The sequence below is a fragment of the Momordica charantia genome (genome assembly GCF_013281855.1).
Source record: "Momordica charantia cultivar OHB3-1 chromosome 9 unlocalized genomic scaffold, Mcharantia_2.0 BLBB01000009.1, whole genome shotgun sequence".
NCBI classification, from domain to species: Eukaryota; Viridiplantae; Streptophyta; class Magnoliopsida; order Cucurbitales; family Cucurbitaceae; genus Momordica; species Momordica charantia.
The window spans coordinates 27,035,236-27,053,733 of NW_028275167.1; the positions used below are offsets into that span (position 1 = coordinate 27,035,236).

The window sequence follows — 18,498 nt, forward strand, 5'->3', positions numbered from 1 at the left end:
CTTCGACCTTAAGAAGAAGTAAGACGTCTTGTCTTAACCGTTGAACTATGCTCATGTTGTCAAAGAGATCAATCAACGTGAATAGGAAAGAATACCAAATCAAAATAAAATACGTCGCATCGCAATGGTGATGTAATCTATTTTTCGTCGAAATTATATTTTCGTTGCAAATTATGCTACTAAAGCAGCATTTTGTCTTTGGCGACAGACTTTCGACGAGATGTTTTTTGCGATAAAAACACTTTTGTTGTCAATAATTTTCAGCGACGAAAATAGTTTTCAAGAACGAAAATATTCCATTGCTGAAAGCCCTAACTTTTATAGCCAAGGTCTCCTGCCATGGATAATAGAATAACACACAAAATATATATATATTTTGCAAAGGTAAAAATATTAAACAGTGGAGTAATATATTTGTTTGTTTGTTTTTAGTTCAACGTAAGATTTTAATTTATTTCAATCTTTCATTAAAAAGAAATTGATTTTGATCTTAAAATAAAGTATATCCTTTTTGGTGAATAATAATTCACTGTCAAACTTTTCCAACCATTTAATATATTTACGTGTGTATATATATTTCTCTCTGTAATAAATATCCAATGACTGTAAATTTAAACTATCTTTCTATTATTTAATATTGTCAATTATTGATCTTTTAACTCACAAATATATGTATATATATATATGATCAATATACTATTTATAAGTCTAACGAAGAATAATGATCTCGACTATTCTAAAAATAGCTAAAAATAGGTCATTAGTAAAAGTAAATTAAATAAATATAAGAAAAGAAAAAAAAATTCAAAAATTTATTTTATTTTCTAATTTCCTCTTAGAAATGATTCTAAACTTCAATTAATTTAGCCAAGACTTTAGAAAATGATCTTGTTAGAGTTTACAATATTTGAGTTTGAATTTTTCCCATATCTTTAATACTTTTTATTTCCACATATTTTCTAGTTATATTGTCTTTTCCTCCCACTAGCTTTTGTTGAATTTTTAATTTTCATAAAGTGAGAAGCTAAAATTTTTCAATATTCCTTCAATGCAACTTCACCTAATTCCAATTGTACCCTTAAGGATTATTCCACACAAATATCTGATAAAATACAAAATAAATTTGAAATTATAACCATCCACAAAGTTAAAGATATATATTAATAAAGGAGTGACAAAATTCGCCAAGCTAAGCATACCTTTAGTTGAGAAGGGTAGAGATTCAATATTCTATCACTACATTTATCTTACTTCAAAATAATGTAAAATTTGAGTCGTTGGTATATTTTTCGTTTTCTTCATTAGTAATCACAAATTCACAATCACGATTTCGATGATTTTAAGAACGGTTTAATAAAATTGTGATGGAAAGTTTGTGCTTAAATTATTATTCATAAAGATAAAACCCGATCAATCATATTATAAAATATAAGCCTGACTTTAAATAGCACTCTCCAAAAAATATAACATTCATAATAAAAAATTAAAAAAATCAATAACTTTTTTTTTTTAAAATATCCTTGTAAAACGTGTTTCCATGAGTTATTTGGCCATATGCCTACACAATTCCATGTTCAATGGAGCATACCTTTTACTTTTAAGGTGAGAATTAGAAGAAGAAAAAAAAAAGCTTTGGGTTTGGTTTGAAAAAGTATGGAATATATTCTCTCCCTTTTCCTTCTTTTCCAAATACTAATGAATTATATATATATATATATTAGATTATATGTACTTCCTACTCGTTTTTTCAAAAATAATAATAAATCAAAAAATCAAAAAGAATAGTTGTTTATTCAGAGGACTATAATATTGATCAAGACATTTTATTGCATTGAGTTAAATTATTATTTTGGTCCAGTAATTTTGGTTTGTCGTAGTTCATGATTTTTTAGTCCTTTATTTTCGAAGCGTGTGTTTTAGTCTATTGTACTTTTAAATAGTGACCATTTTAAGTCCATTGATTTTCATTTTTATCTTACTTTTTCGATTACAATTTTAACATGATAGTTCACCCACTAAATTCCATGAAATGTAACCATAAATTTATATTAAAATTTTTGTTGGTGTATAATATTTGAGATAAAATTTTACAAATATAGACCAAAATGGTTACTTCTTAAAAAGTAAAAAATCAAAATAGAAGTTTTTTGAAAGTATAGAAACTAAAATGAAATGATATTTAAACCTAAATAATGAAATGAAGGTATAGATATTTACCTATAAATTTAACTTTAAAGCTTAGTTTATAAGTAAATAATTGGTTGTCTCTTGCATATCACTTTATTTTGCTTTTATCTTTTAACTTTTTAAAATACTTTTAAAATCCATATCAAATTTAAAAAGCAAAAATAAAGTTTTGAAAACTACTTTTTCAAGAGTATTTGGAATTTAGTTAGGGTTTTGAAAATGTTTATTGAAAATGAAGAAAATCGAACTTAATTACATATTCAAATATCAATAATTAAAGATTTTTATGAGGTCAATAAAATACTAGAAAGATATCAAATGGAAAATACACATATATATATGATAATTAAATAATCAATTAAAGGAACATGTGGATCTATTTTATATCTCAAACTTGTATTTGTGTTTGATATATGATGCTTTGAAAACGACAACGTTTTACAACTTCATAAGGAATAATATATATGATAAGTTGATACATTAAAGTAAAGATTCAGATTCTTCCACGATGAAGCTGCTATTTTGCTTATATATTTGTTTATGCAAAAAAAAGGAAAAAAGAAGGGAAAAAATTAAGCATTGGATATCTTTCTTTAATAATCAAGAAAATTAAGAAATTTAATAAAGCTTATTTGAATTAATATATACATTTGTATACTTCTTACACTAAGTTAATAATTCTCATCTTATAAGTATTTATATTTTGAGGATATATATATTTTTGTAGATATTTTAAAAAGTTTTTGAACTAGTTTTTGGAACAAGAGTGGACACCTCACCTACGACACTATGTTATGTATAAATAATTAATAATAAATTAATGATAATCATTAAAATAATTTTTTAATTTTGTAAAATTTAGAAGCTAAAATAAAAAATATTTAAAAACTGAGGAACTTTAGCAATCAAATAAAGATATTAAATTTGAGGAACTAAAGTGTATCCTATTGAAATATTATATGATCGATATATATCTTCGCTTGATAAACATAAAGATAACGTTCTTTAATCTTTACGAACATTTATTCTCGAAAATATTCTTTTTAATTGAACAAAGAGAGAGCTAGGTAAATTACTACTATAAAAATGTTAAAATAGAGAATGCAATTAATTCATAAACAAAGAAAATTGGTGGTGTTTTTTGGAGGAATCAGATGCAAAAAAAAAAAAAAATGCAAACTTGAGATGCAATTTGTGCACTCAAGAAGAGGAGTATCTACCAAATAACCACATATATTTATTTATTTATTTTATTTATTTATGTACAAAAAGGTCAACCCACTAGGATTTGAACAGCATAACAAATTTGATTCCCTTGGAATTTGAATCAAAAGATGTCAGCAAATTCCACCATATTGATACAAAGGGACTAAAAAAAGGGTATCTTATATAATTAATTACAATAATAGAATATTAATGTATTAAAGCCAGTTTATTAATTGATAATATTATTATTTTAACAAATTATGCTTTTAATTGATCTTTAGGTTTCATTTGGGTTTCACTCTTTTACCCCTCCATGGACCTTAAGGTAAGCTAGAGTATTATAGCATAAAGTTGAATATTTTTTTTTGAAAAATTAATCTTATAATTGTAATTTATTTAGGCTGTGATTTGTTTATTGCTTATGTTGCAAATTTAATTTGTCTTGCCATTTATAGGGGGACGTGCAATATTGGAAAAGTGTAGTTTGCCTTTAATATATATATTTAAAGGTATAAACTTATTTATGGATATTTCTTCGCTTAATTGTAATGATTTTTTTAGTATAACAAATGTGGGGATGATGTATTAAATCGCTGACCTTCAAGAAAAGAGTAAAAATGACGTTTAACATTTCTAGCAGTAATGACTTTTAAAATAATCTTGGCCAATTTTCTAAAAATTAGCTTGAGGTCATCATAAACATTGAGTCTTGTTTTTTTTTCCATCTTTTGAAAGCTTACGCAAATAAATATGAATATTTATAAACACTCTATTTCTCAAGAAACAAAGAAAAGCTAAAAACAAAATCGTTTCATGATCGAATTTCAGCCCGATAAAATTACAACAAAACCCTTGAGAGATCACAACTTATATTAACTAAATATACATATATATATTGCCATTAGTACACATATGATCACTAAACCCAAAGTACTCAAACACCATAAATATAGAGAAGGAGAGGGAGGGATAATATGCGAAAAGACAAAAATGCCCATCTCCAACACCCCTAATTTCCCCCTCAATCATTCTCTTGGGACTTGGTTGGGTTTGATGGGGTTTTCAGGGTCAGAAATGGTAATAAAAAGTGAATTAGAGGGCTTGTTTGGTCCCATATTTCCATTATTATTGTTATTTGGTTGTAAATTAGGATTAGAATTAGCTTTTATTGCTTCTGGTATTTCATCATCGGCAGCAGCAGAAGCACTTTTGATCTCCAAATTCTCTCTGTGTTTCCCCCAAAGGACTGAATATAGCCCAAATACTATCAAGATGGATCCTATTATTCTGTCACATCAAAACCAAATTTATAATCAAAATTTAATGGAGAATTTTTATGGTAATGTCTTATATGCTCACAATTTAATTGATGTGCAAAAAAGTACTTTTTTTGGTACTTTTCTTTTTTCTTCTTATATAAAATAATATATTCCTAGTAGAGATTTTTATTCCAAAGATTCATTTTTACACAGCATGCTCCATCACCTTCCTTAATATATAATAGTTATATATTCGAATTTTCATTCTCTCCTTATTTGTAATGTAATATTGTAAGATATATATATTAGCAAAAAATACGAGATATTAAAATGAAAAGATAACAATTAAAAGATTATTTATTTACCCTCCAAGGAAGATCTTTTCAGCAAGAATAAAAGAGCCCATGATAGCCACAATGATCATCATCAAAGGGCTAAATGCAGTTGCAAAGACAGGTCCCCTCTTCTTCATCACCAGCCCTTGTACATAGTATGAAATACTTGATGTCACAATTCCCTACAAAAAATAAAAAATAAAAAATCCGCTCTAATTAGTGAAATATGTCGTAACTGTGATGAAAGTCTCACGTTAGATCAGAACAAAAGTGAAAGTAAAATCATAATTTACGTAAACGATAATATCTTTCGACGAAAAAAACCTAGTTAACCTCCATTGTAAAATGTGCGCATATCGATATTTCTAAGTAAGATCACTAGAACGACAATATCATATTATTATAGAGATAAAGATTAGATGAGTCGTCGTTATTGTAACGAGAGAGTGAGAGATTACAGCATATGCCGCGGCGAGGAGATTCATGTCCCAACCAATTCTCCAAACAGAAGCTTTGTGCTCAGCTACTAATGTCACAGCAATGGCTTGAAGAGTGCCAAGAAAACACACCAGTGTGGTGAGAGTGAACTGATGGTTCTTGTATGTCTTCAATGCCTGATTCTGCGCCCCAAAGCAAAACACACACACACAATCCTTACAAAACCGATCCAAAAAACTAGCGCGGTTTCAAAAATAATGTTGAAGAACCCGATTTCCACGTTGCACAATCAAAACTTTCGATTTGTTATAAAAAAGTTTGTCAAATATCAATAAAAGACTAAATTTATCGTAAACTATTCGCTTAAAGTTTTTGAGTTGATTAGTGTGATTTAACATGGTATAAGAGTAGTAGGCCAGCTGTATGAAATAATCACTAGTAGAGCAATCCGTGTTAAAGATCCCACGTTGAAAAGAAAAATGACCTTACAGATGTTTATAATAAATATGAGCTACTATGGTATCAGAGCCCCATGAATATTGATATACAGGAGTCCAAAAAGCTCAAATGAATAATTTATAACACAACTTTCCCAAACACATCCTCCAAAGAACCGTTCCACCAAAATAAGACCCGGGTTTTTTCGGGTTCCCGCAATTAAACAATATAGGAGAGAAATGAAATGAAAATACCTGCAAGACAAAGAGAGAAGCCCAAGCAAGAGTGGCAATGATGAGGAAAATGGAGCCTTTAAACCAATCTTTATTGGCACTATTTTCATCAGAATTTGTGGAAGAATTAGAAGAATGCTTAGACCAAGCCATTTGAACAAGTGGCCCTTTGTACAAAGTCATCAACATTGCTCCTGCCACTGTCACTAAAGTTCCCAAAATTTTTGCTTGGCATCTCAATTTCTTCATGTCCAAATTTTCCATCCTTTTCATTTTCCCACCAAACAAACACGAAACAGAACTTTTTAGCTTTTGATTTAGAGAATAAAAACAAGTGTGATTTTTTTATTTATTTATTTTTTAAGAACTGTACCTGAAGATCACAGCCATCACAAATGTCATTGCGGGCAGCATGTTGCTCATGGCGCAAGAGAAAGTCGGTGAAGTATATTTCAACCCGGCATAGTAGAAATTTTGATCGATAACCGGGCTGCAAAAAGTGTAAAAAAGGAACGATTTGTAAATAATGTTGCAGTTTCTAGCGTACGTTTGATAATCATTTTTATTTTTTTACTTTTAGAAAATTTGATTTGTTTGGTTTTATATTTGTATAATATTCTAAAAGTCATTATCAAACTGGATCTTTCAAAAAACTTATTACTCACCCAAGCAAAGCCAACACAAATATTTGAGTGAAGACTTTGAGTGTTATCTTTGGCTGTCCCCTCCTGTAAATAAAAAGTGAAAAAGGTAAAAATTAAAGTTATTTCATTTAAGGTGAGTTTTCATTCGCATATAAAAATAAAATAAATAAATAAATAATTAAGGACCTGTTTGATAATTCGTTCGGCTAAATGTTAAGATTATTTATAAACATAATAAACAAATAAGTCTTATATGAAAAGAAACAAAAAAAGTCCCTTTTTCCTTTACGAGTTGACGAGAAATTTACCGTTCGAAGAAGAGAACGAAAGGGGCAATGGAAGCGGTAGCGAAGGCATGACGATATACGACGAGAACGTAATGGCTCATGCCTCGACTTAGAGAGACTTTGGAGATGATGTTCATGCCAGCATATCCAAATTGTAAGGATATCATGGCGAAGTAAGGTTTTGAATTTTCAAGGAAGCCATTGCAGCAGCTCAAGCTGAGCTTTCCCATTATTTTCCCGGGAAAATATGAAGGAAAATGGAACTATTTTTCAGGAAAAGAGAGAGAGAGAGAGAGAGAGAGAGAAAACTTTGTGTTTTCTTACTAGAGAAAAGGTGGGAGGGGGAACTGATATTTATACAGCTCTTGAGGGAATCTTGTTCATTGATTTTTTGCTGTTCAATCTTTTTCTCTTTGGTATGATCTGAATTATTTTGTTAAGAACTGTACCTCTCTCTCTCTCATATATTTTAGTATATATGAGGAGAGAGAAATTTATTATGTGTATGTGATTCTGATTTTTTTTGAAGTCACTTTAAATTTTTCTTTAATTTCTTTAGCAAAGTTGTATATGTACACACTACTCATTTTGCCTTGTGGTGGCAAATTAGACATTTGGTTAGAGGAATAATAAACAATCATTGAGATATTTTTAATATTTAAGTTCTTTTCATAAATAAATAAATAAATACACATTTGATACCACAGGTAAATACACCGAGTATTTTCAATTTAACTTAATTTTATAATAACATAAATAAATTAGAAAAAATAATACCACTAATAGTAAAATAATAATAATAATAATCAAAAAAGAAAATTAAGATATATATATATATATATATGTATTTTTTTTAAAGCAAGATATATATGTATACTTCTTACTTGGCAAGACAAGCACCAAATTTTAAAATCGAATTATAATATCTCAAGTCTATAATTTATATATGGATTCTCATATCCCATACTCTCTCGATATACCATATTGAGTTGCTTTAGAGATTAAGAAATTTTGATAAAGGAAGGAAATGAGCCAACAAAAGTAGATAAAATAAAATAGAGCTAGCTAGTATTGTTAGCAGAAGAAATGATGGAATAATTCTTTCTATAATAAGAGAGTGATAGAGTTATAAAGCTTCTTAAAATTTCAACCTATGTAAAATTCTATAATTAAATATGGTTAACTATAAAATATTTTGCTATGGGTGAAACCCGAACAAGACACGCATCCGCTCCTCTATGAGCTAGGGACTACTGACCATCACCTTTCTAAGGCAGGCATTGCCGAGCAGGACACATGTCCACCCTAGAGGGAACAAGGGACCGCATGCGCTTACACATCGTACGTAGTTGTAGTTGGGAACGCATGTTGTCGGTACGACGAGCATATTCTGCAGCTGCGGACGACATGCCCAGAGCCACAGGTGGCGATGCCACCCTGCACCTGCTAGAAGCGCACTCCCCTTTGACCAAACGTACAGCGCGCGACGTCCTTGCCAACTCTAATCGTTGTCCTTCCTGGTCGGCCCTAGAGGCTATAAAAGAGGGACCTTCATCTTCACCAGATAATTGAAAAATCTGTCACTAATACCTCTGGTGTCTTATTCCTATTTCTTTTCCAATTACTAATTAACTTGATCGTCGGAGTGTTTTAAGACTTTTTGACATTATTAATTATAATATAGTTAAAGGTAATAACTATTGAATGTGAGTAAATTTCGAATTCTGACTTTTCTAAATCACATTTTAGGACTCAAAATTAAATTATAAATCATTAATAGTAATTAACTATATATATGTGACATGTTTTGTAAATTAAAATTTACCAGAGATAAAATAGTTCAAAAATATATTTCAAATATTATAACTTTTTGTAGTGTAGTTTATCAGTACGTGCACGTCAATCTATTTTAACTTTACTTTATATTATAACAATAAAATTAATATGGGCTTTAAATTTATAAAAAGTTCATAAGTTGTTTCTATTGATAAATTTATTTTATTATTCATAATTAGTGTATTTATAAAAAATTAAAAATAAAAATAAAAGAATTATTATTATTAATAAAATACGTTTAAAATGAAAATATTTGATCAAATATCGAGTTAATCTCATACCACTTATTACTTTTATTTTTACATTTCGTTAGGTTTGATATATTAATAAAAAAAATGGGTACGTATTTTAATATTTTTTATTTTAAAAATATCATTTTACCTATTCTAAGTCTACAATTTTTTTTATAAATATTTGTTTATTTATTAAAAATTCTAAAGATTTTTCGAACAAACATTTTGTTATATATTCAACTTTATAACTTGAGATAAATTATTTTACTAATTTACTAATTTAATCTTTATGAGTGTATTTAAGTTGCATTATTTCGTGTGGATTGAGGGATTCCCAACATGATTATTTGAGTCCTGCAGGTTTAATTTTCTTTCCAATGTAACCCATAATAATAGTTTTTTTTTGGCTAAAAAAAAGTTGCATTATTTCGTACTACTTTTTTTTTTTTATGAATTTTAAGTTACATTTCATATTTTTAATATATTGATTAAAGATATATAAATACTTTATTCTTTTTATTTTAAAAATGTTATTTTATCTAACTTGGGCCCAGTATTTTTTAAAAAATATTTTGTTTGTTTATTAAGAATTTTAAAGAAATTTCAAGCTAACATTTGTATGTTAAACATTTTAATTGATACTAAATATTATTAAAAAAATCTTTAAATTATATTATTGGAAAATGAAAAGACAAAAAGTTATATATTCCAGCTTTTTAGATTTCATACAAATTATTGTTGATAATTAATTTATTAATTAACTATTTACAATTAATTAAAAACTTTTTGATGACTGATTTTTCTTTTTTATCAATATATTATTATTATTTTAAAAAAATTCTAAATAGATGAATATACTAATTATAAAATAATAATAAAAAATAGCAACAAAAAAAAAATCAAATTTTAGCTATACACTTATAAAATATGCTCATGTTGGACAATTACTATTATTTAACCTCATAAATTATGGAACCATAACATCGCAAGCCTTGTGTTGGGTTGGTTTGTAAGGTAATTGCAAACAAAGTCCCACATTGACTAAATGAAGTGATCAATCACAAGAGAGGACAATTATTCTCTATTGGTATGAGACATTTTGGGTGGAACCAAAAGCAAAGTCGAAATACTGTTGTCCTTAACACTTTGGATCCAAGATTTAGATTCGACGCATATGTATTTTCTGCAACTTGATGAATATGCCACCAATATGATTATGAGATGTTTTTTAGATTGAATAATTTTTTAGAGCATTGTTTTGAGAGAACCAGGTGTTGTGAAAAATTAGGGAAAGAAAATATGTTTTTATGGTTGTAGGAGATACAATGCATTACAAAACTTTTGAAATTCTAATATGAATTGTAATTAAAAAAAATTTAATTTTATGATATAGAAAACTTGTTGTATTCTAACTTTTTGTATCCTAACCTTGTTTACATCATATACATTTTATTATTATTAATATTAATAATTAATAATTAATTTAATATTTATAATAAATTGTTAATGACATAATTGGTAAATTAATAAATTAAGAAATGGACAAAATTGTCCAGAAATATTTTTCCAAGATCATGCTATTTTAATATATACATACATAGACATAGCTTTTAAGATCGAGAGTATGCTTTTGTGTTAGTTTTCATTTACTAAAAACACATTTTTAATTTCAAAAGTAATCACAAACTCACATTTATTAATATTAATAATGATCGAAATTAAGCTTATCTCACCGGAGTAATATTCAATCTCTCTTAAAAATTTAGTTAAAGCTTTAAAGAAAAACCTTATTGCAAAAGTTACAAAAATACCCTAATAGAAAAAAAAAAAAAAAGATTCCAGTAATCGAATTTTTATTTCCTTGTGCTTTTCTAGATTTTATCTCTTTGTTCTTATTCTCGAATGATGACACATGAATTATATTTACTACGTGGAAAAAAAGGGAAGATTTATTTATTATTTATTATTTTGGATAAAGTAGTGGTGAGGGGAATTAAGTATGAGAAGTTGATTACAATGAATGTTGGGAATATGGGCAATATGTAGTGAATGAGAGAGAAAGGCTAAGAAAAAAGAGGTTTTGGATTTATTCATATTCTCCTCCCAAATCCTCTAGTGGATACTAATTCATCTTTCATTCCCACCCTATTTGCCTTCTCATTTCTTGAATCCTTCTCATAAATCTCTTATTCCTCCCCCTCAAAACTTGGCTGCTGATACCAATAGCTAAACTCGAGGTTCTAAACGAGCAGTCCATCGATACAACATGGAGTTTTGTAGTATCACCTATCATGAAATTACGGGTTTGTTTGAATCTTTGGGTGAGTTTAATACCAAAAATCATTGACGGTCTTTTTAGGGTTTGAGTCTTGATGGATACAGATAGTGCTTGTGTGGTTATATGGGCAAAAAGCCAAAAAGCTATTGGGTTAAAAAAAAAAACTTGAAAAATTTATTAAGTTACTCCCTTAGCTTGATTCACAAGATGATTTTTTCTTTTATAAATAATTGTTTAACGGTACAAACATAAATGAGAGTTGCATGTTCTGAAATGTTTCCAACGAAGCTCGATGGCCAAATTTTAGTTATTTGGAGTAATAATTAGATGATCTATTATTCAATATTTAAGTATTTGAATTTTTCGTTACTAAATTTTGGTCATGATCAAACGCTAAACAACTTTGCAGTAACTGCACGTGATAATCTTTTTAGGATCTGAGAACTCTATTGCTAGACATTAAATTTTGAGACAATATACTAATTTTGACTAAAAAACACATATTTTATTCTCTAGAAATTCTATTAATGTTGGTTTGAAGACATTGAATTTGTTTCAACCTAAACCCTATGATGGGGTGATGGTGGCTAATGTGTATTATTCCTTGTCTATAATATATATATATTCTATGGGAAAATTAATTTAATAATATATGAGTTAGTTAGTTAGTTTTTTTTTTCATTTCGTTCCAATTTCCATGTAAAAATTTAAGCAATAATATATGTATTAATTAACATATTCTCTTTTATTATTATTATTTTATCAATCTGAGTATAATTCAACTCGTTCAAAAGTTTATTGGATAAATATTTTGTCTTTAAAAATTGGTCCTACGTTTCTTACTTCTTTTTGTTTTAGTTTTTAAAATTTGACTTAATCTTTTAAAACATTTTAAAAAATTATATGGTAAAACAAAAGAATAAGAATTTATAAGCTTAGTTTTAAAAAACATAAAATAATTTAAAATTCTGTCCACTCTACATTAGTGATATTTTAAATTTTTTTTTTAATTTTGTACGATACTACATAGAAATGTCGATTCACTTTTTATGTCGGTCTCATGAAAATGAAAATATCCATGAATGAAAATTTAATAGTGACGTGATTTGAATATAATTTTAATAATATTTAGGATGGTAAAATTTTTTGTAGCGGCTCGATTCTAATAAGATGGAGAATCTATGAAATTTATGGCCAAATGGATAGATGGATTCTTTTTTTCCTTCAAAATATATTACGTACGTGGAATATATTATCCACTTCGTTTTGATCTATCTTTATTTTGATTCCTTATTTTTTTGATAAACTAATGATATCATAATATATAATATTCAGATTATGTCAACTTTTTCCATTTTTAATTTGAACTTATAAATGTATATATTTAATTAGTTTTACTTACCAAATAAAGAGTAAAAAATTTTTACTGCGGAAAATCTGGTTAAGACGTATAATAGTAGCTTTGGAATTTACCTTTGGTAAGAACTTGACGTATTTACTGAGAAATGTTTAAAAAATGTTATTTTATTTATATCTCAATTTTTAGAATTTTTTTAGAATTAATTTATTGCTTCAACGCTCTTCTTTATTATTATTTTTTACTATTGTATTTATTTTTTTAAATCTTTATCAAATAATTTAAAATAAACAAAATGTAACTTTTAATTTAAATGATATGAAATTTTAAAATAATTATCTTATAGAAAAATTTGAAATTAAATATCAATACAACGTTATGCATAATTGATTAATGATAATTATAGCCACGCACAACCATTAAATGTCAACAATCTCAAAATAAAGTCTTACAAACTTAAGAAGCAATTCTATAATACTTAATTTGATCATTTATACTCTTAAAAATGAATATTTTGTTGGAGTTATTAGAAAACAATTATCTAAATTACCATGTTTATACACAGCTTAATTTTTTTTCTTAAAAATAGAAAATAATTTGCAATTTTTTAAAAAGTTATATATATCTAAAATATGTTAACTTAGATATATATATGATCTTGGTGACCTATGCATATTATTAATTGTGGATATACATATCAATCAATTTCAAAGAACAAATGAAAATCATTGGCATTCTTTTTTTGTTCCCCCAAAAATATACAAACAATTATTTTCAAAAAAATAAAAACAAATCTGTTTTATTCCCACAAACAAGATTAGCTGATTCCCACATTGAAGAGGTACAAAAAAAAAAAAAAAAAGCATGATATGAAGTGGAGCACTATAAGGAACATTTTTAATCTATGGTATCTTATTATCCCAAATAATTATTCATCACTACTAACAAAATGGACAGTGATCTCAAATTACTGTTCATAATGACTCAATTATTAAACTACTAATATTGTGTTGATTAAAAATGATTATTAATTAAAAATTTGGACATGGTTCTTCACGACTACATTATAATATTCGATTATGATTGTGAAGGCAGCAACTTTCGTTGAGTACTTTATGTATAGGAAACGATACGCTACACTTCAGTTATTTATTTGATGATCCATCTAAACAAGAGTACAAATCTATCCGTAAATATCACTATTTTTTATAATGATGATTGGGGTATCTAGAGCGGTCATTGTTTTCACATTAAAAATAAAGTCGCACTTTTTTCGTCCGAGAAAGTTTGTGTTTTGTGGTGGTTCGCTAATCGCTTCAAGTATTATATATCACATAAATTTTGATAATTTATTTTAAAGTATGTATTTATAAATTATTAGCATCTATATATATATCTATACTATATCAAAAAGGTAGGAGGTAGGAAAAACATTTTTGGACACTTTTGCCATTTACTAAATTTACAAATTACAAATTATACCATTAATATATTATTACAAATATTAAATTAATTATTAATTATTAATTATTCATATTATAAATGCATGGAATATAAAAGGTTAGAATGCAAAAAGTTTTCCAACAACATAAAATTAATTTTTTCTTTAATTAAAATTCATACTAGAGTTTCAAGAGTTTTAGAATTTGAAACGCTTTTGTAACGTTTTATCCTCTACTACTATAAAAATAGGCTTTCTTCTACACGTTTTTCACAAGTTTCAATACTTTTTTATTCTTAGTTCCTTCAAACATCTCTCAAAGATGATTCAATCATGAAAACATCTCGAGATATTTGTGACACATTCATCAAGTTGCAAGGGAGGCATATGTTGAATCTACATATCTCGAATACTAGGTTTGTGACATTACCATTCCACAGTTTTACAAAGTTGAATAATAGTATATGTCAAGCAATCTTCAAGAATGAGCATATTTACTCTAAAAGATGAGTGTATAATAGTAAGTATTTGGATTTTTTTTTGTTACTATTGTTATTTTTAATTAGTGTGTTTTTTATTTGGAATGTTTCTTTTTTTAGCAATTTTATTTAGTTTAGGATTTGGATTTTTCTTTTTGTTACTAATGATTTTTTATTGTTTAGTGTACTTTTTTTATTTGGAATGTTTCTTTTTTGAGCAATTTTATTTAGAATATTTGTTTAAAATATAGATAATTACAAGCTCATGTTCTTATTGTTGGAAAAAAAAAACAATCATAGAAGTCAATACATAAAAAAAATGTTTAATTAATAAATTAATTATAAACAATAATTTGTATAGAATCTTAAAAGATGGAATATAAACTTTTGGTCATTTTATTTTCTAATAATATAATTTGAAGAATTTTTCTTTAATAATTTTAATTATAATATAAAATTAAATCAATAAAATAATTTATATTTAGTTAAAAAATTCAACATATATAACGCTCTAAACAAATATTTAATAAACAAACAAAATATTAAAAAAATAAAATAAAGGACCCATATTAAGTTGAAATAATTTAAAAATAAAAATATTAAAATACATATTTACTTTTTTATTAATATATAATTTTTTCCTTTACTTTTAATTTATTTATTTACAAAATATATCATTAACAATTAATTATAAATAGTACATTTTATTATTAGTAATTAGCTGTGAATAATAATAAATATATAAAAAAATTAATCTTAATTATTTTTAAAAATAATTATACTTAAAATATTTTACGTGAAATTATATAAAATTTAAGTTACCTTATAATTAAAAAAAAATTTACGTGCATTGCACGTGGTAATACACTAATAATAGCGTATTATAAAATCTTTTGGATCAATGACAACATATAATAACGTGGATTTCTAGGATGGTTTGATTAAGAGAAATTGACAAGCTCAAATTCTCCCTCCATTTACTAGCATAGAATAAATTTAAGTATTGTCTAATCTATCAATTTTAATTTAAACATCTAATTCATCTGACCTAATTAAAATTATGGATGGATGTTAGTTGAATAAAAGATCCACCCATTAAAATATTACTTTCAAAACATTTTAAATCTCCAAAAGAACCTAACTTCTTTTCAAAATTTCAACAATCACTCTAAATACTGAACATATTCTCTCTCCGTTTTTGTTACCAATTCGAGCATAACTCGACTGCATATATTGAACTAAAAATTAAAATTTTGGATTTCTGTCCTACATATTATTGGAGTTGAAAAAAAAATCGTTCTCATATTCGTCTATGTTCAAATTTGCCCTCTTTTTCTTTTTTACTTATTTTTTGCTTTTAGTAATTTGGTCAGGTGTCTTTTTTCTTTTTTCTGTTAAAAAAAAGGTCGGATAGGGTTGATCGAATTTTTTAATTAACCATGCATGATAAAGTGGATATTCTACCTTGAGAAAATGAAAAACTAACATATAAAAAATAATACTTTCTAAATATGAAATTAACCGTTATGTTGTTCTTCAATGGATAAAATTAGTAAATAGAAACTTTGGTTGTATTAATATTCATGGATTCATCTCAAAACTAATTTACAATAAGAGGAGTAGTTCATATTTATTATAAAGTTTGTTAGGTTTCTTATATATCTTTTCAACATTAAATCTTTAATAGACTGTAAATTTTAATTCCTCGAAGAGTAAAACTAGAAACTTTAAAAATATTTAACACATAATTTTAAAACGTCATTTATACCTCAAAGATTAAAGTATGCCTTTTTATGATTTGAATAAGGCAGGATGGAAATTTTAAGATTAAGATGTATAGTATATAAGGTGCCAAATGTTGAATCAAGATTTTGACCCACATCGCGAACGTCAGTTCGGTTGAGATGAGTTGGACAGTAGCTTCGAATGCCACGTAAAAGACCTGCAAAACACAGTGAGCACTCCGATGCCAAAGTTAGTGAAAGTCTGCACTGATTCGAGAGAGAATTGAAATATTCGCGTACCTCAAAATGGAGCAGAATGGTTCTATTTATAGACAAAGGTCTCCGACAAGGCCTCACCGGCTCTTTAAGGTTGCCGTGAAATGCGGTGTGTTGTCGTGGAGTGTGTCGGAGATGTGACCGAGCTGAGGTAAGCTAATCGGTTCAACCATTGATATGGGAACAGTATTATGAGAGCAAGCTTGCTCGGCTCGGCCACCGAAAGGGTTCGACTCGGACAAACGGATGAGTCGAAATGTATTTACTTAGATAATCTTCTACAGGATCTGTGAGCCACGTGTCACGTTCTAGATCCATCTATCTATCCCCTGTCACGTGTATGGTGAAATCTACCTTCAAGAATCATGTTTAAATTGGATGCATTAAAAATATAGAAGTATAGAGTTACCCTATCATAATGGTTTCAAAGTTTGCTCTTGCCACCCAATCTTTGCATGAAACCACACTTTTATTCATAAAAGAAATAAAGGGAAAGGACAGAAGTTTGATAAACCAATCTTGTCTCCTTTCTTTCACCACCCAAAAAACAAAACAAAAAGAAGAAAAAAAAAGAAGAAGAAATGCTCTCACATAATTATTTTAGTGGGGGAAGCAAATGCAAACTCTTTTCTCTTTTGCTTTTTTTTTTTTTTTGTTTTTCTTTTTCTCCATTTTCCAATCACTTTGGATCTCTTCACTAGGGGTATCTTTTTCCAAACCCAAACAAATGAAAATTTTGTTGGCTTCAATTGCTCCAAAAAAACCAGCTTCTAAAGTTCCTTTTTCTACTTCCCAAACCCACTTCTTTCATGCCAAACTTTGCTGTCTCTCTTAATGTGAATGGCAAAAAGAGAAAAGCTTCATAATATCACCCTCAATAGTGGGTAGTGAAGCAAACTTTAAATCAAAGCCAAAAAATTCCATCTCTCTTTTCCAAGTTCCAACTCAACTCTTTTGATGATATCACTAACTTGATTGAAAAACCTTTTGAATTATTGAATGATCTCAATCTTAGTTGGTGTGTCTACCTGCCTCTCTACTAATTTCAAGAAATCACAAGGAGATTTGGAACCTGACAATAATTTTAAACTCAAAGCCGATTGGATCTACCACTTATATATACTTCTTTAATCAACATATCTGACCAATCTACGATGATAATTTATTAAGTCATTGATCAATCATCGTATTTAAAAGCTCGGTTTCTGGTCAAAGATCCCAAAACTTGAAAAGTAAAAAAGAAAAAAAGACTCCAAACTTGTGAAACTTTTTTAAGTTCATCACTTTTCCTTTTAGAGCCTTTTTCGCCTCTAGTTTTGATCCGCTAATATGTATGCTTGACTCTTTGCTTTTTGTTAGGGTACCTTTGGAGGAAAAAAAGGCATGTGCGTGCTTTGTTTCATATTCTCAGGGCCCCAAATGCTATTAAATATTATACGACTAACGACAAATATAGAACCTAATTAAACATAGTTTAACTAGTTAGATATATATTCTCAACCAAAAAGTCATGATCCTATCGAACCACCATCTCACCTGTTGATGTACTTAAAAAAAAAAGAAAATCTAGCATAATATAAGTTCTGACATTATAGAAATAGCACCTCAAAATTAAAACTCTCTTAAAACTTTTAAAAGTTTTGAATTATGTTCCTAGTTTTGTTTATTTTTATTTATTTTTATTTAATTTTGTTATACTTCTGGTTAGTCCTAGTCAATAACAATCGTTAATAAAACAATGATGCGACATATTCATATGTCACGTCAATATTACATTAGCGTTTGCATTTAAAATTTAACCTTATAAATATAACCAAAAGTAAGAAGGGTAGTTGAATTGATGATGG

General features: G+C 27.4%; 1 protein-coding gene across 1 annotated transcript; it reads right to left on the reverse strand.

The window, feature by feature from the left end:
- Nucleotides 1-4,188: 4,188 nt before the first annotated feature.
- UMAMIT9 (nodulin MtN21 /EamA-like transporter family protein) lies at nucleotides 4,189-7,358 on the reverse strand. The gene is given in 8 exon segments (XM_022283271.2): nucleotides 4,189-4,451; nucleotides 4,453-4,680; nucleotides 5,018-5,169; nucleotides 5,446-5,607; nucleotides 6,118-6,361; nucleotides 6,470-6,586; nucleotides 6,762-6,824; nucleotides 7,049-7,358. Coding segments are annotated over 8 exon segments (1,212 nt in total). The 5' UTR covers nucleotides 7,258-7,358; the 3' UTR covers nucleotides 4,189-4,414.
- Nucleotides 7,359-18,498: the final 11,140 nt, after the last annotated feature.